The following is a 24,190-nucleotide window of genomic DNA, read 5'->3' as shown; positions in this document are numbered from 1 at the left end:
CATCCATCCATCCACCAACCATCCAATCAATCATCCATCCGTCCGTCCGTCCATCCATCCATCCGTCAATCCATCCGTCCATCCATCCACCAACCAACCAATCAATCATCCATCCATCTACCATCCGTCCATCCATCCATCCATCCATCCGTCAATCCATCCGTCCATCCATCCACCAACCAACCAACCAACCAACCAATCAATCATCCATCCATCTACCATCCGTCCATCCATCCATCCATCCGTCCGTCCATCCATCCATCAACCAACCAACCAACCAACCAATCAATCATCCATACATCCATCCATCCATCTACCATCCGTCCATCCATCCACCAACCAACCAATCAATCATCCATCCATCCATCCGTCCATCCATCCGTCAATGCATCCATCCATCCATCCATCCATCTACCATCCGTCCATCCATCCATCCATCCATCCACCATCCATCCATCCATGATAAGTCAAACTATCCAATAATCTGCTACATCACTATTCTCTATTACTTTGGTGTCAGGGACTGGTTGAAGATGAATACGTGTTTATATATAAAGATGTTATTTTGTGGTATCGGTTTGTTGTGTCCTGAAAACTAATAGGTATGCGTGTATCCTCTGTCCTGTGTCTCTCATTTGTTTTCATGTTCTCATTCTCTGTCATCATCTTTCACTCGTCTCGTGCGAGATGATCATCTCAGTCTACATCTCCGTCTGTCTGACATTACATACTTCATTGCTGCTGCATAATTGCTGCTCTGTGAATCTTCTGGAAGACTCTGCATTGGCTTCATTGCAGATCCCTGTATGTGCTTCCAGGAGCCTTTCAACAGTAAAACTGCACACATGTATATCACTACTGGAAATAGTGGACAATAAATGTCCTTACTGATTAATTAGATGGATTGGCTAAACAAAAAGGATGAATTTTATTGATAATACTGGTCACTCCTTTCCATGGAATTACAAAAATAAATAATCTTTACTGAGTATAGAGCTTGATTTGTCTTTGTATTATAATGTATTAATTATTCTTATTCTTATGTATTCATAATTTATTTTGATTATTTAATTTACAGTTTATTTTGTGTGTGTGTGTGTGAGAGAGGGAGAGTGAGAGAGAGAGCGATAGAGAGAGAGCGATAGAGAGAGAGCGATAGAGCGATAGAGAGAGAGAGAGAGAGAGAGAGATAGAGATAGAGATTTCGGAGCTTTAGTGGCCAAAATATTTTTCAAATTCTCAGAAATATTTCTTTTCATTATTCATTTGTTTTTATTATTACTATTTATTTATATATACATTTTTCTATTTTATTATTATTTATTTATTTTTAAGTATACCAGGGTTAGGATTGGTTAAAAATTTGTAAAAAAAAAAAATAAAATAAAATAAAAAATACTTTGTTTTTGGTTTAGTTAAAATTATTCAAAGTACAGGTTTTTTTTTCCTTTCACAGCGTCATTCGAGAACATTGCACATTGTATATAAATTAATAAATGAGTGCTCACAATTGCTAACTAAAAGTGAAATAACCAAAATTTGCATATTTTGTCCAATTTCTTTGAATGCTTGTGTAGTAGTTCAGAGTCTTTCAAAATGCTGGAAATAAAACGTGACAGAAATGACCAGCAGCTTTATCACTCATCCATACAGCTCTCTCCATTGTGTTTCCTCTTGCTGGTCTCTCTGCTCCAGAGCCGTGGAGGGATCAGATGGTCTTTCAGCCGGCAGTAATGCGGTCAGCTCCTCGTGTTCACCATGTCTGCCAGGCCTCATTGATCACAGACACTCAACGAGAAGATGGGACTTCAAACGCGTGTCTGCTCTTATAGAAACTTCCCTCCCAAGCACTCAGAGAAATAAGAGCCTTCCGCAGATGCTAAACAACGCCCCACGCTCGCAGAAGTTTATAAGAGCAGTAGGAGGGGAAAAATAAGTTGAAATGGCCGTTATCTGGTCTGGCTATTTTTAGCACAACAGCAGCAGAGGATCACCACGTCTCTCTCTCTCGCTCTGTTTGTATTTATCTGTGTGAGGAAACTCTGAAAGCGCTCGGCTGGGTTTCTCTGGCTCCAATTAAACCGAGAGTGTGGATCGTGATGAGCTATGAAGACCAGACGCTTTCTAATCGCCTCTCTCATGCTGCAGAAGAGCTGGCCTTATTACATTCATCTCACGCACGGATGTGTGTGTGTGTGTGTGTGTGTGTGTGGAGGGATCTCTTTGATTTCTTCTTGTATCATCATGGTCCATTGTGTGTAAATGCACAGTGTGAGTTTTTTCTTACAGTGCTGTTCATGAGGGGCTTTTGCCAGAACCGTGCTGCTTCACAGAAAAACACAATACGATGGCAATAAGTAGGTTTTCTCATTTCTAATTACACAAAAGTAATGTGCAGCACAACTGTTTTCAACATTGATAATAATCAGAAATGTTTCTTGAGCAGTTAATCATCATTATGATTTCTGAAGAACATGTGACACTGAAGACTGGAGGAATGATGCTGAAAATACATCTGAGCATCACAGAAATATATTACACTTTACAATATATTCAAATATAGAACAGTTATTTAAATGTATTATGTTTCACAATATTAATAATTTTTACTGTATTTTTAATCAAATAAATGGAGCCTTGGTGAACAGAAATAACTTTTTCAAAAAAACATTTACGAAAATCTTATTGACCACAAACCTTTATACGATAGTGTCCTGTATATATTTGTATATATATATATATATATATATTATTAACCATACATTTTATTTTCATCACCTTATTGTTTTTTTATTATTATATTTTTCATGATTTTTGAGCTTAAGTGGCCATAGAAGAAAACAAAATATGACTGTTCATTTTTGGGTTTAAGTAAAATCAATGATGAAAGTACACCTTTTTAAACTTCGTAGTGTCATTTTGTTCTATTTTAAATTATATAATTTAATAAACGAATGCCCACAAAATTTCTGGAAATATTTTGGCCGGTTAATTTGAATGCTTGTGTAGTTCAGACCATTTTAAAATATTGAGAGAAAAATAAGACTTTTTTTATTAAAACAAATAATTCATCTTTTTTTTTTTTTTTTTTTGGTGTTACTTTTCTTTTTTCTTGCAATTCTGAGATTTTTGAATATGTATCTCACATTTGAGATTTATTTTCGCGTGGTTTCAGACTCGATCGGAATCGGACATTACCTCCCTATCAGGACTCGGATATATATATACTTTCATTAATTTTTAACACCTCTTTTGTTATGCGGTGGCACAGAGACCCTTTTGACTCCACACAGAAACAGCGACGCGTGCGGCATGACATCACTTTGTTTTCAAGAGCTGGTGTGAATAAATATACATTCAAACTCAAAGAGACATGATAGTTTGCGCATGATCTGATATTTCATTCAGACTCAGGATACAGCGAGATGAACATCACAGAGCGCTAAACTCTCATGCAGTGTGTGTTTCATTCATACTCGAAGCCGGAGCGCGCTCTCGCGCTGATATCAGGAAACTCCTAATATGGACAAAAGCGTCCAGCTATGCTGTGGTGCGCACAGGAAAAACAGAAACTTATGCAAACACGAAGACGTTAATATACGATCACGACAATAAATTGTTCTTCAAGTCATCTCCAGCAGGTGATAAATAAAGTATGAACAATGCAGTGCTGATTGACATAGTATTTATTACAGTATAGAAACTATTCTGCATTATTATGTGATAAACAGTGTTTGTAGTATATAAACAAATCATTATTATTTGTTATTGTCCAGCATTTATAGATTTCTAAGCCAATTAAAAGCTAGAAATTAGAGAAAAAATAAAGTTACCAATACTACCAGTAAGAAGTTTTTGAACAGTAAGCTTAAGGTTTTTTTTTATTTTTATTTTTAAGAAGTCCCTTCTATTCACCAAGCCTGCATTTATTTGATCCAAAGTACAGCAAAACAGTAAGATTTTGAAATAGTTTTACTAGCCTATTTAAAATAGCTGTTTTATATTTGAATATATTTCAAAATGTAATTTATTGAAGATCCTGGATCTGTTTTTTCGCTCTTCTTTATTCTTTTTTTTATGTATTATAGAAGTATCGGATCGGGACTCTGTATCGGCAGATACTCAAAATCAAATGACTCGAGGACATAAAAACCTGATCGGGACATCCCTAATTGTCAGTATTCTTTTTTCCATGCTTACACATTACCACTGCAGTACTATTTTGCAAGGGTTAATGGTTTTTTCTACTCTTATTTGCAATTATAATGGGTACATTAGAGCAGTTCTGTCCTGTCGAGGCCCCGCAGGGCATGAAGATGCTACAATCTTAAGAAAATTAGCAACAATGCAGATTTAATTCCAGTTCATGCTGCAGTTTTGCAGGCCACTTAGTCCCAGTTGCTGTCATTTGCTCAGTGTCTGCTTTTAAAGGTCATCCCCCCTAAGGGCCTGCGGAGAGTATCTGATACAGTCGTCTCATTGCTCCACGCCGTCAGCGTTAAAGGTGTCTGCCTCCGCAGGAGTGAGAGGCTTGTTAAAGACGCTGACGGGAGACTGGTTTCCGCACACTTTTATATATAATTCATTATTCATCAGAACACAGCAAGAAGGGCTGACTTTAATTTGGGGTTTACAGGCCTAGGTGATATAAACAACATCTATTAGGTCTGTATGAAACGCACAGTGCTGTTACGGAAGGACGATCTTAACAAGGACGTCTTCACTTGAACGTTAGCTTGTGCATCTGTGGCTGTGGATACTGGATTGTCAGCATCGCTGAAATACACGAATGACAGTTTCATAGATGCTGAAATCAGGCAGGTTTAGTATAACTGCGTAAATTTGCCATGATATGTGTATTGTTCTGCCATAAACTATATCAGAGCTTTAACTGAAATAATGTAGACCAGACTTTATGCAAATAGTAGTCTAAAGTGTGGTTTTTTAAAGGTACAATTTGTAAGATATTCAAAGTAAAATATCCAAAAACCACTAGGCTAGTGTTATATATTTTGTCCAGCTGATTAATAACAAAATCTCTAATGTTTTCAACTACTAGTAAATCATGAGAAAATTCCCATTCTAAACAGTGACACGGGGCAGTGCAGTCGCCTGTCAATGGCATTAGTTCCCCTTTGTTACCGCCTTTACTGACGTAGAAACCACTTGACAACAGTGTCGTGGACAAATGCGGAAGTAGCTTCGCGACAAACTTCAACTAGAAAGAGTTGCCGATCTCACTTGTGTTTTACTCGACAGATGAGTTGTTTTGATTCGTATCTTTACAGAAAACGTATTCTATTATAACGATCAACAAGATTAGTATTATGCATACACGCCAAACGCGGGGGATCGCGTCTCTAGACTCGCGCGAGGACGTGTCTGATCCATAGTCTGATCGCATCTTTGCATTGACTTTGTATGTAATCTACTCGCGCAAATCGTTGAACTCGCGTTCAGTCCATGATTTATCTTTCCGTCTGATTGATGGCTGTCAGCGGTTGGGTAGAAGACAACAAATCCCATCATTCCACGCTCTTTCTTAGCGTCAACGAACCACACATTTGTTATTGTTTTGGTAGTGCGCCCTCCAGTGGCAGGTCCTACAACCTGTACTTTTAAGATAGATTGATTGATTGATTTAATGTTTGTTTAATTTACTTTTTGTTTGTATGTTTTTTTTTTTTTTGTGAAGGAATAGTTTTTTTACGGTAAAGGTAGTAGTAGTATCAAATCAATTTATATAATATACTATTATATGTTATATATGTTATATATTATATAATATTCTATATGTAAAATTATTATTTGTTATTATTATTATTGAGTATTGATTGATTGATTCACTTAATGAATGAATACATTATTTGTGTATGATTTTTTTATTGTAAAGGTAGTAGTAGCAATAATATTAATAATTATAATAGTAGTAGTATTATCATGTTATCAGTTTATATAATATACTATTTTTATTGATATATTTGTATTTATTTAAAATGAACTAGTAGTAGTAATATAAAATGATATAAAAATATAAATTCAATTTATTTTATTTTCTATTGTAGTATTTTATTCATTATCATTTATTAATTTTTTGGTTGATTGTAGTTGTGTGTATATATATATATATATATATATATATATATATATATATATATATATATATATATATGTATGTGTATGTTATATATATTTATGTGTGTATGTTATATATATTTATGTGTGTATGTTATATATATTTATGTGTGTGAGTGTGAGTGTGAGTGTGTGTGTGTGTGTGTGTGTGTGTGTGTGTGTGTGTGTGTGTGTGTGTGTGTTTGTGTGTGTGTGTTAAAGGTTGTAGTAGTAGTAGCAATACTAAGAATTATAATAATGGAGAGAATATCTTATTTTTATAATAAATTTATATAAGGTTGATACAGGTTGATTGAGACATTTCCAGTTCTCCCAGTTTACCTGGATTCGCCTGAAATGATCCTGGCTCCATCATGCTTTATTATTGTGATGAGCAGTCTTGTTTTGTTCCAAGCGTATGAATGCAAGATAACCCCATGACATAACTTTCAGTAAGTGTTTGGTCAGTTCAAAACAAACTCCAGGAGTGTAGAGGTGTAGATCACGAGCCCTAGGGTGATGTAGGGAGCCTGTACTCCTCTAGTCTTCTTTGCATTGCGTCTTGTTTGAGTTTTTGTGCGTCTTGCTGAAGGGCTGCACATCTACTGAATGTAAGTTCAGAGGCTTCATGCAGTATGCATTAAACTGCTGCTCAATGCAGGCAGCACATGGACTGCATAATGCATGATGGGATGAGGCCGGTGTCCTCCCGAAACGCTCACATCGCACCTCAGGGCCGGCGAGGAAGCTTTCCGCCTCGATAGTGGCCTTGCCCTGCAGATGACCTGAGAGAGACACACATGTAGTCATTCATAGATCTGAAGACTCGCTCTCATATTTCCACCGACCTGCTTCAATGTACCGTACACACTCCTGCCCCACAAATGACCTTTCCCCAGTATATTGTGTCTAAAGGAATGTTAAGAGGGGAATGTAGTCATATTCTGCCTTCTTTATACAGCAGAGAGCAGAATCTGTAAACGTGGAGTGGTTTTGGCCTGATGTGACTCTAGGTGTGTTTTCACGGCAGTATCAGGAATAGAGTTTGTGTGAGCAGCTAAAGTCAGGGATCACAATCTCTGTTGTTAAGTATTTAGTGTGATGTTATAAAGACAGCATGTGTTCCAAAAGTATTATCAGTTATTATTAACGTTGAAAACAGCTTCATATTTCCATGCAAAACATGGTACTTTTTATTATTCTGGATTCTTTGATGAATAGAAGTTCAAAGGAATAGCATTTATTTGAAGTTGAAACTTTTGTAACTATCTACATCTCTTTACAGTCACTCCTGATCAATTTCAATGCATCCTTGCTTGATAGAAGTGTTACTAAAGGGGTCATATGTAGCAGTTTTTCCTTTCTCTTGGGAGTGTTACAAGCTCTTGGTGCATGAAGAAGAGCTGTAAAGTTGCAAAGACTAAAGTTTCAAATCCAAAGAGATATTCTTTATCAAAGTTAAGACTCTGCCAAGAACGTCTCATTCAAACACGCCCCTACATCTCTACGTCACTTCCACGTGGGAAGATTTGCATAACTCCACCCAAATGTTCATGCAAAGAAAGAAGGCGTTCCTTTTATTCTCGCTGTAGTATTGTTACTGCTGCCAGCGACATGTCGTGGAGTTACTGTGTGTTTCGTTGTGAAGGCGAAACTAATTTGTTGGGTCTTCCAAAAGATGACAAGACTAGAAATCAGTTGAGTTGTATTTACAACACTGTTCCAGAACAGTTCAACTCAAATATTCAGATGTGTGCAGCACACTTTATGGAGGACGAGGACTGTTTCCTGAACCAGTTGCCTGTAATGCATCTATTGCATGACGGCTGTTTCTATAAGTTTTGGGCAGTTCAAATTTTGCAAAGACAGTCTGGTGTTTCTGACTCACAGCTTGTAAGTACATATTTTATATTTTAATATTTGCCAATGATGATTCAAACACGAGTTTGTAGAGTCGAGCTAGTTGTTTGTTGTTTCTCCGATCACAAATGCAGACATGGTTTTATGTTTAAGCAGCGCAATATGCAACACAACGCTTAAAAAGACAATATAACTCATTATAATCAGTAATTATGTCCCCACTGGATGCAACAAATGCCTCATTTGTTATGGGTTTTATTGGTGTTGTCTCGTCTGATGTCCAGATCGTGAACAAATCTTTCTATTTAACCAGATCTTCTTCATGAACCGATCGAACCAGTTGACCAAATCGAGTTATTTGAAGTGGTTAGCATCTCCAGTACGCACTAATCCACAAATTACTTCAGTTATTCGGTTTATAAACGTAACTTAAACTCCGTCTGAAGTGAAATAAACCAGTATCACGAGGTATTCAGTTACTCCTAACAGTACACTGGCTGAACTGCTAAAAGAGAAGTGATGATGGGATGTGCACGAGCAGAGCAGCTGGACTGAGTCTCGTGCTGCTGGCATCACAGTATGTTTAGGGCGTAACATTTCTATCACACGCTTGAGACATCCGGCCAATCACAACACACTGGATAGCTGGCCAATCAGAGCACACCTTGCTTTTCAGACCAGTGTGCTTTGTAAAGTCTACGTGTTTCAGAAGGCCGGGCAAAGAGGAGAAACAATAATGTACATCATGTGGGAAATAATGTTTTTTTAACCTTAAACTGCATAAACACATTCAATTACACCAAATACACCAAATAATGTTCTTTTTAGCAACATCATATGACATCATATGACCCCTTTAATAAACCTTAAGTATTAACGGTAATATATATTTTAGATTATGTTGACCCCTAACCTCGGTGTGTGTGTGTGCGGGGTGTGTGTGTGTTAGGGATGTGCACGGATAGTCGAACATTCGAATATTCGTTCTGCTCTAATTATTCGATAAATAAAAATGATATTCGAATTTCGCAAAAAAAAAAAAAATTCACAATAAAACCTAATCTGGTCACTTTCTGTGATTCTCCACGGCATATTTGAAGGTGTATGCAAGCAAAAAATAATGAATGAATGATTAAGGGGCCATTCACATATCGCGCCTAATACGGTGTGGAAAAGGCTATGCACGCCGCTTTCTCCTTCTTTCCAAAGCGCTCGGGCAGAAGCGCTCCTGAGGCGATGCGTTCTCTCCATGAAGACGCGGAAATTTCAGCAAAGGATAAATGGATTTGCAGCACAAAAAAAATCGCTTTCAGTAGCTCTGCTACTAAATTTATTTCACAATGGCAATCCATATACAGCTATGATCAGCTGTTCCTTCATCTTGGCTGAGCTTTCAACGTTGTTACAGGAAAGGATGAAGCTGAATGTTTAGTTCTTGTCACATGACCCGCGGTGCGCTTGCGGCATTCTGAAAGTTGAGATGTGTTTAACTCGATGCTGTTCGGACGCGCCTGGAAAAAACGGGACCGCGTCGCACCGCGTGCGCATCGCGACCGCGTCGCTTCCATTATGAGCGCGCATACCGCGCGCCTACATTGGAAATAACGAACTTGAGCATGCAAAAGACGCGATATGTGAACGCCCCCTAAAAGAACTGCGGTCTTCTACAGTACTTCAAATATGCCGTGGAGAATCACAGAAAGTGATCCAAGAACATTGTTGCGGCATCTCTCAAGCAACGAATAAACACCGCTAACTTGGACAATGCAGTGAAAACTCCTCTTCTCGCTTCTGCCCTAGACCCTCGGCACAAACATCTCAGGTTTCTCGATGAAAACATGAGAGAAGTAAGAAAAAAAAAAGAACATTTTCCTTGATGCGAGTGGTGCGGATGCAGTCGCCACGATGAAGAAGATGCAATGCCCACTCGTCGGAAAAGGCTGAGCCAGTTCTCCAGCGATGATTACAGAGAGTCCAGCCGAGACGAGTGGGAACAGTTCTTGCTGGAGTCATGTATTCCTCCAGATGAGGATCCCATTCAGTGGTGAAACGAAAACACGAAGCGCTTCACAAAACGTATTCGCTTAGCACACCGTTATTTGTGAGTCCCGCCAATGTCTGTGTCGTCAGACACGTTTTCTCCGCGGCCGGCCTTATTGTTAACGGACTAAGGAGCCAACTTTCCCCCAATCATGTTTACATGCCCGTGTTTCTTAACAAGAACATTTGAAACAATAGAAAAAAAAGCAAAAAAGATTTGCTGACAGTTTAAAAGTTAAGTGTAAGCTACATTCTGTACAATAGCCTAATTGCTGCAGGCTGCTTTACGTTTTTTCTTTGTTAATTTTCTTTTTTTTTTTTGCTTTTAATCTGTACTTTTGTTTGTTTGCACGCATTGTTAAAGGTTTTCAGCTACAAAACACGATGTGTAATGTTCAAGCTTATTGTAAGCTTGTTCAAAATGACGAAAACAAATGTTGCTGAAAAATAACGTCTAACTCATTAAACTTAATTTAAATAAACGAATATTCGAATATTCGTTTTTGTGAGCTCAAATATTCGAATGTGATATTTGTGGAAAACGCCCATCCCTAGTGTGTGTGTGCGGGGTGTGTGTGTGTGTGTGCTCTTGTTTTTGTGTCATATCAGGACACAACTCTGTATAATGACATGGGTATGACACAGGTATTACAAGGAGAGGGTGATTTATAAGGACATAACCCATGTCCATATTTTTCAAAACGCTTATAAATCATACAGAATGAGAAAGTAAAAATGCACAAAGTTTCCTATGAGGGTTAGGTGTAGGGCCATAGAATATACAGTTTGTACAGTATAAAAACCATTACACCTATGGGATGAACCCACTTTTCACAAAAACAAACGTGTGTGTGTGTGTGTGTGTGTGTGTGTGTGTAAGCGTGCTCTCGTGGGTGTCAGCAGAGCTCATGTGTGGGCGGCTCTCATACCACACGCAGCTTTTAGCACGAAGGCTTCTGGCATTGTTTCTCCGAATCCCGTTCTTATATGATGTGCATCTGAGAGTGACTGCTATGTTAATGACAGAGCCTCAGCACGTACTGTACACATGCACAGAAAACCATCAGTCCAGAGCTCTCAGCCTATCATAAGCTTTCTTTATCCTCCTCTTCCTGACAGACAGGCCGGCTTCAGATGTTTCTACTTGAGATTTGACCTTTGAGTAGACTTTTTATACTTTTTTACACGCAGCATTTCACAATTTTGAGCTTGACTATTATTCTCTAATTACTCGATTACATAGTAACCCGAGTTGTATTATCAGTGATGTTGCAGTGTTGTTTTTGTGCATCGCCCTGGTTCCCTCGAAAATAAACTTTTTCATCATGCTAATCTGCATAAATCAACACAGTTTATGAATTTTGAAGCCTAAGTGCAACCAACAGAAGTAAAAAAAACACTAAATGTTGGCTATCTACACCATAGAGACACAGAAACAAAAATAAAAAGCTGAAAATGTATTCACCCTCAGGCCACCCAAGATGTAGATGAGTTTGTTTCTTCATCAGATTTGGAGAAATGTAGCATTGCATCAGTGTCTCATCAACCGATGCTCTTCAGTGAATGGGTGCCGTCAGAATGAGAGTCCAAACAGCTGATAAAAACATCACAAGTAATCCACACCACTCCAGTCCAGCTATCTCTATCTTCAGAAGTAAAAAGCTGCATGTTTGTGAGAAACAAATCCATTATTGGGGTGTTTTTAACTTTAGGCTGTTGTGTCAGACTAAATAAGGATCCATAATCCATAATAACGCTTCCTCCAGTCAAAAAGTCTATCTCCTGTTGTCACATGTCAAATCCACCCATATATTCATTCAGACCTGTTTTAGCTTTTAAACAGCTTGATCTCTGCAAACAACTTTTTCACTGGAGGAAGCAATATTATGTTTTTTACCCTGAAGCAGTAGTTTAAAGTTAAAATGCCTTATTGATGGATTTGTTTCTGACAGACACACAGCTTTTGTCTTCTCCAGACGTTAACTGATGGACTGGAGTGGTGTGGGTTACTTGTGGATTATTGTGATGTTTTTATCAGCTGTTTGGACTCTCGTTCTGACGGCACCCATTCACTGCAGAGCATCTTTTTATTCTCCAACTTGTGTGTGAGACAGGTTTCCAGAATGATGTACATTATCACAGACAGTGTGTGCAAATAAAAACCTGTGCAACAGGACTCCTAAACCTTTTGCGAAGCCACCCAGTCACATCTTGTGAAAGCACTTGCACTTTTTAAAAACACAATATACATCAGACAGTGTGTGTAAGTGCCGTCTGAGGCTGAGACTAGGGTTTCTCCATCACTTTTTCAAGGGCACGACCTCGTCTGCTGCACCGCCGCTGTAATTGAAGATGAGGGGGTAATCAAAGCAGTCCAGGGACCCCCTGAGCGCCGCTGCCTAGACCAGATACTCGAAGGATGAGACAAATGGACAAAACTCAGGGGTGGATTCCTGTCCTCCTCTCCTCTAGTTTTTCTGCTGATCGTCTGCTCGTCCTCGGAGGAGTTACTGCAGCTTACTGTAGGGAGGTGTTGGGTTGCAGATATGTGCGAAAGAGCTTTGAAGAGGAGGAACCGCATCCTGACCTCCAACAAGCTCAGTGTTTTAAGCATCCTTTGCAATAGAGGTCAAATTAATTCAATGATTATTTCTCCAAAAAATACTAAAATTGGTGCAAACCTGTATGAATTTCTTTCTTGTGTGGAACACGAAATAATATATTTTGAAGGCTGTGCTCGTCGTTCTTTTCCATTCTTAAAAAAAAAAAATCATGAATGGCGATCAGAGCTTTCAAGCTTTAACAAAACAAGATAGAAGAATCACGAAAGAGATCCACATGATTCACACACTGACATTGACGTCTTTGTTCCCTGAGAGTCTTCACACCTTCCAGGATCTTCTCCGTGTTTCTGGCTGGAAGTCTAAATGATTTGTTCACAAGTCTGAATTAATCATTTGAATCACTCGATCTGGCCACAGTGGTTGTCAATTTAAGACTTTCTGAAAGATTTTCAGTGTAACAACTTAAATCTCGGTCCATTGCAGTGTTATTTCAGTATTCTTTATATGCTTTCTGTCACGATCATCAGCTGGAGTGCCCATGAACTCCAATAGAGGGCACTCCACTCAGGACTCTGGCATTCTTGTATTTCCATTCCCAACTCCATTTCCCATAATCCTGTGCTTAGGGCTAATAACCACCAGGTGTTCTCCATTACCACGCCCCTATATAAACTGTGTTTGGACTCTCAATAAGTGTGAAGTCTTGTTGAGTAGTACTGTCTGGCATTTCCGAGCGTTTTCCCTGTGTTTGTTCCTTCTGTGTTCGACTTTGGATTGTTTATACAGACTGTGATTCTCTGCTGCCTGCCCCGACCTCTGCTTGTGTCTGTTTTTGAGTTTGGATATCCCTCGACACACCTGACGCTGTCCTTTGATCATTGCCTGTTTGACCATTCTGATAATAAACCACTGCATATGGATCCGAACGTCTCTGACTCCATGTTACACTATCATAATACTTAGAAATATTGTAAAGTGCCTTCTATTTCAGTATTATTATTTTTTTATGTGCTGCTTTTTTTCTTTTTTTTCTGTTTCAGTTTGAGTAATTTAAGTACTTAAATTACAGTAGTATGTAAGTTATTACAATAATTATGAATGGCCTTTTATATTAACTGGTCAGTTCAGTGTAAATTTTAGTAATGTGCTTCTGCCATTTATTCTGTTTTTATTTATATTTAACTAATCCGTTTCAGTTTTAGTCATTTTAGTATTTAAATATTATGAAAACATTTATTATTAACTTAAATTGGCTAGATTTGTTTTATATATTGTTGGTTTTCATTTTAATATTTAGTGCAAATTTTAGTCAGTATGTTTTGTGCTTTTGTCTTATTACTTTTTATATTTCAGATTTCTTTTTTTTTTTCACTGTAAAAAAAAAAGAAATCCGTACAATAACAGAAAACGTACTGGCAGCTCATTGCACAAGATATTATCCATCAATTTTATGGACATTTCTTTTAACTCTAAAACAATGCAATGCAGCGTAAAATTCAAAATACTGGTAAAACACTTGTAAAAAAAATTAATACAGAAAAAATCCTTCAAATTATACAATATCTTGTGCCCTATTTTTACAGATTATTTTAGTGTTTAGTTGCAAAGGGTTGTTTAGTTCTATATTTTGTTTTATTGTATTTCATTTTCAGTGTATTTCAATTAACAAAGACTTTTTTTTATATTGTCTTGAATTTTTTGCAGCAGTGATCTGTTTCTCACACACAGCATCATCAGACTTCAGAAGACTGTTATGATAAGCTTGAAAGCTTCATTACTCATTGGTTGCAATGGCACAGAAAGAAATCTGTCTCCAGATTCTCACCCATCACACGGATCTGAAAGGACACAAGGGGATGGTATAATTAAAATTTTTGGGTGAACTGTTCTGTTCAACGAACTGAATCTTCTGTGCAGAAGATAATGAAGAAGAACGATATTCGGTTCACCAATGCCATTCTACTCCAGAAATGCAAATGAGAATGAGGGAAGAGCTTTCTGAAGAAAGACAGAGAAGATCTGCGGAGACAGCTGGATATAATCTTTCTCTCCATCTCACTCGCTCGTTTTTTTACTTCGGGGTCTGTTTATACCTCTGAAAATTTCAGTAGGAGGCAAAATGTTTGCTTTCATTTACTCAAGCTTGAGTTGTTGACGCCAAGCACCCTCCCCTCACGTCTGTCATCCCTTAATTTCCAGCACCCCGCTCGTACAGCGCTCGCAGCGCTTCATTAATGTCTTGTAATGCGTCCACCGCCCAGAGATCCAGGGTTTGCTCTGGAACAGACTCCACATTCACACATTCACAGTAATGTCCCACCTGGTGCTTGATGATAAGTTTATGATGAAAATAACTTTCTTAACATTTAATCTCACTTTTTATAAATGCTGATTATTGGGTAACACTTTAGTTTAGGGACCAGTTCTCACTCTTAACTAATTAACATGACATAGATCCCTTAATACATGCCTAAACCTAACAGATAGGAATGGTTTATTTTTTTTTTTGACTATTTTTTTTTGACTTTTTTTTTTCTTCTTAAATTTGTTGAAAATCATTAAAGATTCTGCATCAAAACGACACATAAACCACGAGCTGAAGGTGAAAGTTCATTCAATTACTGTATACTAAGCCCTTATGGGCACAATTTAGTTTGGGGATCAATTCTCACTATTAACTAACAGTTTTACCTCAACAAACTCCTAATTTGCTGATTATTAATAGTTAGTAAGCTAGTTAAGGTTAAGGGATCTAAAATATGCGAATAAGGCATTAGTATGTGCTTTAAAATAATAAATAATACTAATAAACAGCCAGTATATACAGTAAGTAAAAATGTGTGTATAACTATATAAACTATCAATCAGAGACCAGGGATGTAGTAGACTGTGTACAACAGGTTTATCTACAAAGTTTTGATCATTTACAGACCTTAGAAATGAGTTTATCAAATATGATACGGTAAATATAATACAGGCTTTATAGGGTTAAATGTATGAACACATGAATATTGTGCCACAGGCCATTCAGATGCCCTTAAGGTGCCCTGTCTGCTTTACTAGAAAACCCCAGTGCATTCTGGGACTGAACTTGTCAGTCGGTCTGGGTGACCATGTGTTGGAGTCGATTGGAAGATATCACAGTAGATTTGATTCTGGGATCATTTGGAGGTGGTTTTGACCTGACTTTGAAGTCCTCGTTCGTCCTTTCGTTTCGAGTTCTGTTTGTTAAAGGCACAGTGGGAAATATCTGATGTTTTCAGCCGAAATTTAATTTGAACCTGTGGACACGAGTCTGTGTTGCAAATGAGTTCTCACCTGTGTTTGCACTCGTTAACCTTTCCCTGTGCAGTGGTTTATTATCTGCAGTGTTAAGTGTCCGTGAGCCGGTCTAGCCGCAGGCGAGTCGTCCGCACATCTGCATTCCCTTCAGGAATAGAGCACTGTGTACATGTTTCATTGTCATTTCCAGTGTACGGCTACCACAGCTTTTCTGCAGTGTCTGCAGTTGATCCACAGAATAAAAAAAGAGCCGTGTGACACCTCTGTAGTGTGTGTGTGTGTGTGTGAGAGAGAGAGAGACCGGGAATCTGCAGTGTGACATCCCAACAATGGGGTGCCTGCTGCAGCCGCATCAATTAACATGAGGCAGTGGCTGCTGTGCTCTGATTGGCCGAGAGATCTGTCATGTCATGTTTCCCCCGCCCTCACAGCTCCGCCTCCAGCGCTATGGACACGCCCCCTGAGAGCAGTGTAGGTTTAGCTGCTGCTGCCCTCTTCTGGAAGAGCTGTGCACTCCCACACTTACACACTGTTCACTCATTTACAACCAAATGATTCATTTCTTCCATATTTTAAAGGGTAATATGCCTGAAGGATTGTCCTAAAGGCTGCTAAGCTTTTAAATGTTCATTGTCTCATTTATCCCTGTAGTTAATGTAGGGCAAAGCCAAAAATGTCTTAACATTCATGACTGATATATTATATTATATTATATTATATTATATTATATTATATTATATTATATTATATTATATTATATTATATTATATTATATTATATTATATTGTATTATATTATTATATATATATTATTATATTATATTTTTTAACTGAACAAGGATTAAAATTACTTGAAATTTTTGCCTTTTATTATTAAATCAAATAAATGTTTTTTGAGCTTGCTGTTTATGAATCACAGTTTCCACACAAATATAAAGTATAACTGTTATTTCAAGCGTGTTTTTAACATCAATAAAATAGATTTTTTTATTTATTATTATTTTTTATTATTTTGAGCAGTAAATCATCATATTTTCATTTCTGATTTCTGAAGATCATGTGACACATGATCCACATGTGAGGAATGATGCTGAAAATACAGATGTGCATCACAGAAATACATTACACTTACACATTTGAACATGTATTACAATATAAAAGTTGTTTTAAATTCTAGTAATATTTCTCAATATTATTGTTTCATATATACAATTTTTACTGTATTTTAGATCAAACGAGTGAAGTTATATTACATTTTTATTTTATTATATACAGTAATACACTCACACATATACTGTATATATGTGTTTATATTATATATCAATATATCACTTTGCAGAAGTAATATTTTTGCTACCTGTCTCTGCAGGTAAACACAGAATTACAGGAATTGTGACTTGGTGAAGTCCAGAACTTCTTTATTCGACTTCAATTTATTTATTTTTTTGTGTCTGTAAAGTGCATGAGATGCTGTGGCTACAATACATTCTCCATGCGTAGGAATAAAAATCTGATATGACAAATACAAGTGTCTATTAAACATCACGAGGGACAAGCGTTTCGATTAAATGTATAATAATAATAGGAATATATATTCTCTGTGGCTGCTGTTTGCTCTCTGTGAGGGTGAGGGGTAACATAAGGCCATGGTTTTCTCTGAACATGAACATCTCTGTCCTTAATGTCCTAAAACACTCACCTGTGGCTCTCTAAAGCAGCATCCATCATGAAGCTATGTGTAGATCTGCACCATCTGGATATATTTAGGTTTGGTTCTCAAATGTATAGGACAGCCAGCTGTAATCTCCCAGAATCCCCCTTCTCTGACAAACAGCCAGCTGTCTTTGAAAAACATCTGCCGCCAGACCTACAGGGAGCACAAATATAGATGAAGTCTTCCTCCAAGGAGCCTTTAAGAGTGTCAGGAGTTAAAGGAAGCCCAAGCCGTCATCTAGGATAGTCTTGAGCAGTCTGAGCTTGATTTACACACATGTATTAGTTCTCATATCCTCCTCTTGTAGTCCTCTCACATCAGTGTTTCTCAATACACTCAACTCATTCAGACGGCAAAATGATGAACGCAGATCAGTTGTTGTAGCGTGACGATCAAAATTCAAACCATTTCAGTCTTGAACTTCCAAAACGCTGCCAACCGGACAAATTGCAACATGTTTTATTACTATGTTACTACTACAAATAATAATAATAACTAATAATTTTAGTATTAGTAGTAATAATGGATGATGCTACTGATATTGATGTATCTAGAAAGCAGGGTGAAGGCCTAGGCTGAAATATTAATAGTAATAATAATAATGACTGCAAATAAGAAATAGAAAGGTAGTAGTAGTAGTAGTAAGAGGCATTTATATTGATATGTCTAGAAAACAGTGTGACGTACAGACAATATAATGCTGATATATTTAATTAAAGTTAATGTCTGCAAATAAGAGACATAATATATTGTGTTATCTTTGCATAATTGTAATAATAGTAGTAGTAATAATAATAATAGCATATACAGTACTTATACAATTTTATTTTATTAAATAAAATGATTATAATAATGTATACAATACATTTTTTTAAATTTCATTTTATTTTTGCTAGTTGTAATATTGATGTCTAGAAAGCAGGGTGACTGAAGGCCAATATGATGCAGATATATATTTAATAAAACTGCAAATGAAAAAAAAACTGTAGCTGTTATGTTATTTTGTATAATTGTATTAGTAGTTATAATAATAGTACATAATATTATTATATACTTCTATAATACAATTATTATTATTATTAGATACGCAAAATTAAATAACCCTTTTGCCATTTTTATGGTTTCTTTTTCTTGTTTCTTTTTATTTTATTTTAATCTGTAACCTCAGCGAATACAGATCAAACATAAATTCTGTGAAGCATCCGATGCATCCCAGGTACAGTATATTCAGTGATTCCTCTCTCAGTTGTTCTGGTTCTCGGTCAGATATTGATGAGGTTGAGAGGCGTGTCTGTGCTGGATGAGTGTGATGTACCCAGCATGCACTGCTGATGTCAGGCCCAACAGAAAGAGCTGTGATGGCGCAGCACAAATCGTCCCGAGGAGAGTCATGCTGTCCTCTTCAGTTTGTCAAGAAGCGCATCCTCTGCACTATATCAAATACATCCGTGTCTGGATATCCATTTTGGCTGTTCAGAGTCTTTAAAGCACTGAAATATTATTATTCTCGAATAAGTGATCCTTTAGTATGAAACAATATTTTCTTAGAGAAAAGCCTTTGCACACTTTTACAATTATGCCCTTCATAACTTGCCAAAACAATTATATTTTTCATTGATATCATTTCCTGTTTTTGTTTTGTTTTCTGTTGTGTTGTTTTGAATCTGTTTGTTTGTTTTTGTTTTTGATGATGTTTTGTTTTGCTTTGTTTTCTGGTTTTGTTTAGTTTTTTGTTTTGTCATTGTTTGCTTTGTTTTCTGGGTTTTTTGTTTGTTTGTTTTTTTGTCATTGTTTGCTTTTTCTTTGCTTTTTTTGTCATTGTCTGCTTTTTTCTGGTTTTGTTTTGTTTGTTTTTTGTCATTGTATGCTTTGTTTATTGGTTTTGTTTTTTGTTTTTGTTTTGTCATTGTTTGCTTTGTTTTCTGGGGTTTTTTTGTTTGTTTGTTTGTTTTTTGTCATTGTTTGCTTTTTTCTGGTTTTGTTTTGTTTTTTGTCATTGTTTGCTTTTTTCTGGTTTTGTTTTGTTTTTTGTCATTGTTTGCTTTGTTTTCTGGTTTTCGGATGTTCTTTTGTATTCTGTTTTGGTTTTGGTTTTGGTTTATTTATTTATTTTGTATGTTTTGCTTTGCTTTTAAAGGCTTAACTTTTTCCCAAATTTGATTCATCACAGTTTAACTAATTTTCACTCATAATAGCATTTCCCAATAAGAGTCGGGAAAGCTAACTACATAACGACAGATAGATTTTGTACACAGATTGTACCTTTTTTTCTGAGAGTATGTGTTAGTGTTTGTGTTAGTGTTGTTTACACCAACAGTTCAGCATCGGTCTGACTTTATACTTACTAAAACTTGACTTCATTCGAGCCAGCTGGCCGCTTGACTCCTCCGTTTGGCACCTGGACCATAATGCACCTTGCTCCCTAGTCGTCCCATCAGTCATCTGGCTGTGCTCCCTCGAGATCCTGCGCTCGTCTGCATCAGCGCCCCGCTGTCCTCTGTTTTAAAGAGAGGTTATGGACAGCGGCTGAAGTTGACAGATGGTTCGTGTCACAGGGACGCAGGGGATATTTACAGAGGCTCCGAAAATGGATCTTAATGTTCCTCTTTGCTGAGCCATCACTATTGAAAATGAACATGTGCACCTCCTTCACCAACCTTGCTTCAGTTCTGGCTTTGGCTGCACGTTCTGGTGCGATGGCTTTCTTGACTCTCTTTGAGACGTGTTTAATACAGTATCCGTGTGTTGTGTTTAGCCGGAGCATCGGTCAAACACTGTGAGCCGGTGTGGAGGAGGCCTGTGGTGTTTCTGGAGCAAGACGAGGGGATAATTGGAGAAAGATTATGCTTCTGCTGAGAAATCACAGCTATTCACTTCTCTTATTCCGGGCTGTTTCGTTTCAGACAGACCTGATGATAGATGAGTCCCAACATGATAAATATCTTTACTTGTGACAGACAAATATAAAGACAAGATTTAGCAGTTTGTTGTATTTTATATAGCGTATGTATACATTTGCATTTATGCAGTGTGAGGGGAAAATATGAAATATCATATAATATGGACAAAATTATGTTTCCAAAACTAAATAATAGCTTTTAATATTGTCATTAAGTCTGAAGTAAATTATTTTAAAAACAAAGTCAATATTATTTTAGGGGAAACACAACAGAAAATCCATGGGTGGTATTATTATTATATTTTGTAAATGTGTTATAAATTATTCTGTTAAACATTTTATTAAATCTTATGTAAAAATGTCTCCAAAATTGAATAATTGGCCTTTTACTAAAAGACTAAAATCAAATTTTTTTTTTTAAATGATCTGGAAAATATTTACTTTATTTTAACATGATTTTTTTTTTACTTAATACTAGTACTACTACTAATAATGTTAATTAGCCTAATTGTATTTGTGCAAAAAATATTTTGTTGATAACTCATAAAAATTCACTTTCTTTCTTAATTTTTTTCTTTCTTCCTTCAAATTTTGGACCCCATTACTAAATTCTGTGTTAGTATTTAACATAATCGTCCATTGACTTGACTGATTCACAATAGCAGTTCCCTTTTGCATCCAATATTTATTTTGTGAATTCTTGTGAATTTATTCTCAGGAGTTTGGGAACTTCTGTTGTTGTTAGTTGATTCTTCTTTATATCATTACTGGCGTCTTCCATCTTGCCTCAATCTACATTTCTGACGACCCTCTTCATCTGCTCTCTGTATTACCGGATCCAGTGTTAGAAAATGAAAACTCTCATAGTTCCTCCATTACTTTTTACATATTCATAACCAACATTAGACCTCTTGTCCCTTTCTGAGTCACAGGCTCCAGAGATGTGTTGCTCATGTTTCGTTCTCAGCAGTTTGACTGATCGTACAGTTTGATCAGTTCCTGCCGTGTTGGTGACGGATGTCTCGAACACTCAGTTTTCACACACAATCGGTTTGTCCTCGTTCATCGTGAAGGCCACATCTCTGGCCTGACTCTCTGTTCAGTATTGATTTAGCAGAGGACCGCTGAAATCACAGACAAACAAAGATAACAACATATTCTTTGGACTTTAGTGCACTCTCCTAACACAATTGCTCTGATATTACATGCATATCTGCCATTCAACACAGCTGTATTTTGTCTTATTTAAATATACGCTGTGAAGTTCCTCTCATTTGGTTTTTCTGAAGGTTTAAGAACAAATGTTGTTGTTTGGAGGGGTGTTAATAGGTTAAAACATTAATCTTGTCTTTTTAGGTACAATAGTTAATTTCAAAGTTATAAAATCTGAAATTTGCCCCTCAATATTTTCCCTTTAAAGTGTGTTCTGCTTCTTTAGATGTTATTAGTTACATAAAATCTCTCTCTCTTTTTAGATACATATCGCCTATATAAGCGCAACTTATAATATTTAGTTTAGTTTTGTTAAAAATATTTTTTATAAAACAATAACGTGCATCAGAATGTATAAATCTAAAATAGTTTTATGAGAACCAAATAATGTCAAATGAGCGACGATATTATTGTTCTTCTGTTATGTTAGTGGTGCAATTTTTTTGTTGGTAAAATTGAGATTTGCTCATTAAAATTTGCCAAATGAAATTTTCAGTTGACTTTTCTTTTGATAAAGTCCTATGTTTATTCTGTAAATGAATTAGTCTTTGAAAAGTTCTCTCTCCAACATTTACCGACAAACAAGAAACCAGTCATGAGACTGCGTACGTATGGGACGTTTGATTTAATACTGTAATATTTTCAGCTATTTTAAGTTGACGTGATCTCTGTCCACAGGTGTGCATAGGGAAGATGTTCAAGATCCAGAAGACGGTTGTTGAACAGGAGGAAAAGAAGAGAGGTGGAAGTGGCGCTGGAGTGGATTGAGGCTCGTCTGTCTGTCTTCAAACATCTGCATCATGTTTGGGTCCATCTCACGTCCACTCCAGTTTACACCGTCATTTAATACTCTGCGTGCCATGAAATGATCTAGAATTGTACATAATGTAGTATTTGTCATGCTTTTGTGGTTAATGTTGCAATAAAATCATGTCATTTCCATTTCTCTGAGTGGGTTTTCTGAGTAAATGTCAGTTTTCATTGATCTGTTTCCTAAAGGTTGTGTTTTCACTGAGGGTAAAGGTGTCCGACAAGGCCAAAGGGTTAAAAATAGCTCTTTCTGTTAGTTTTCAGTCTGCGATGGCCTAGTAAAAGCTGACCGGTATAAAGATCACATTACTCAACACCTACCAACAGAGAGTGTATAGCAAGCGCAAGCAGTTTTAATAAAAGTCTTATGTTCGTGGCCTAAATATGACCCAGTTCTACATGCATCACCTAAACAGAGATGACATGAATTCATGAGACAGAAACACTTGCATTAATCCATACAGTGTTAAAGAGAATTAAAATAAGACTCTTTTATTTGGATATCTATTTCATTGTGATATTAAAAGCAACATATTTTAAAAGAGAATATAAGTTGTTTTCATTATATTCTTAAATGTATATTTGTTTAATCAAGTTTACTATTAGTTTTGCTACCTTTAGTAGCTTAAATGTTCATAGTCTCAAAAGATTTAATGCATTTGCCCAACTTATGGTATATATAATACCTTCATCTTTTAAATGGTAAATTATAAAACCATTATTCCTGTATACTGTATGTAATATTGTCTAACAACCAAGTCTTACATAAGTACCATCCGATCTTTATTTACTTGAGCTGTTTTATTTACAAATCTGGAACGTCAGCTTTGATATCCATTTCACATCCATGTTTGTTTGCGGTTTTATTTCCAGTTTTGGTTTGGTTTATATCACATTGACAGTGCAGATTTCCTTTATGCAAGTAAAAATGAAGAACATGCACACTATATATCCAAAGATATTTTAATTGCATCTTAATGGTTGACATTTCATCCTGGTACTGTTGTGTCAAGTCGGAAATAAATGGAAATGGTTACATACAGTAAGCATCATTTGTATTAGTATAATCCCAGCCGCTAAATGAAATCAATTCTGCATTCGTGAAGAATATTTACATATTTTCAAACAAACATTTGCATATTGCAAAACAGAAGACCTTCCCTCTGCACTGCTCGTAGTCAAACAGATGCATAGAGCATACAACGCTTGGAGAAACTGCAGCAAAGCTGGACTTTGGTTAAAATAAAAGATAGTTTATCTCTGATTACAGACCTGCTTTACTGTAAACACAGCGGGTCTCTGGCCTCACATTGAGAGAACTCAATTCATTTGAATGTTTTCCAACACTTTATACAGTACTTTGGAAGCTTGTTTCCACCATGAGAAAAAAATAATAATAATATTAATAATAAAGGTAATTGCAATTGCATTTTTAATCTTTAAAAAGGTAAAATTGCAAGATATAAACTTGAAAGTATGACAAAAGTCTTTAAAAAAATGTATGAACTATTTAAATTTTATTAAGCGACAGGAAAAAAAAATAGCATAAAGTCAGAATTGCATGAAAAACTGAATTCTGAATTTATATATATATCACAATCCCCAGAATTATGAGTTAACACGTCATTGATGAATACTCTCAGATCAAACTACATTTATTTGACCCAGATAAAACTGCTGACTGTCCATAATTCAC

General features: G+C 36.4%; 1 protein-coding gene across 1 annotated transcript in view; it reads left to right on the top strand.

The window, feature by feature from the left end:
* LOC132115874 (LYR motif-containing protein 4B) overlaps positions 1-22,626 on the top strand; it is a 52,858-nt gene extending 30,232 nt beyond the window's left edge. The window contains exon 3 of the mRNA XM_059524268.1: positions 22,363-22,626. Within this exon, the coding sequence (XP_059380251.1) occupies positions 22,363-22,452 (90 nt within the window). The 3' untranslated portion in view covers positions 22,453-22,626. The remainder of the gene's footprint in view (positions 1-22,362) is intronic.
* The last annotated feature ends 1,564 nt before the right edge of the window (positions 22,627-24,190 follow it).

This window comes from Carassius carassius, chromosome 35, assembly GCF_963082965.1.
Source record: "Carassius carassius chromosome 35, fCarCar2.1, whole genome shotgun sequence".
NCBI classification, from domain to species: Eukaryota; Metazoa; Chordata; class Actinopteri; order Cypriniformes; family Cyprinidae; genus Carassius; species Carassius carassius.
The sequence above is the reverse complement of the archived record's forward strand: the minus strand, read 5'-3'. Positions and strand labels throughout refer to the sequence as shown.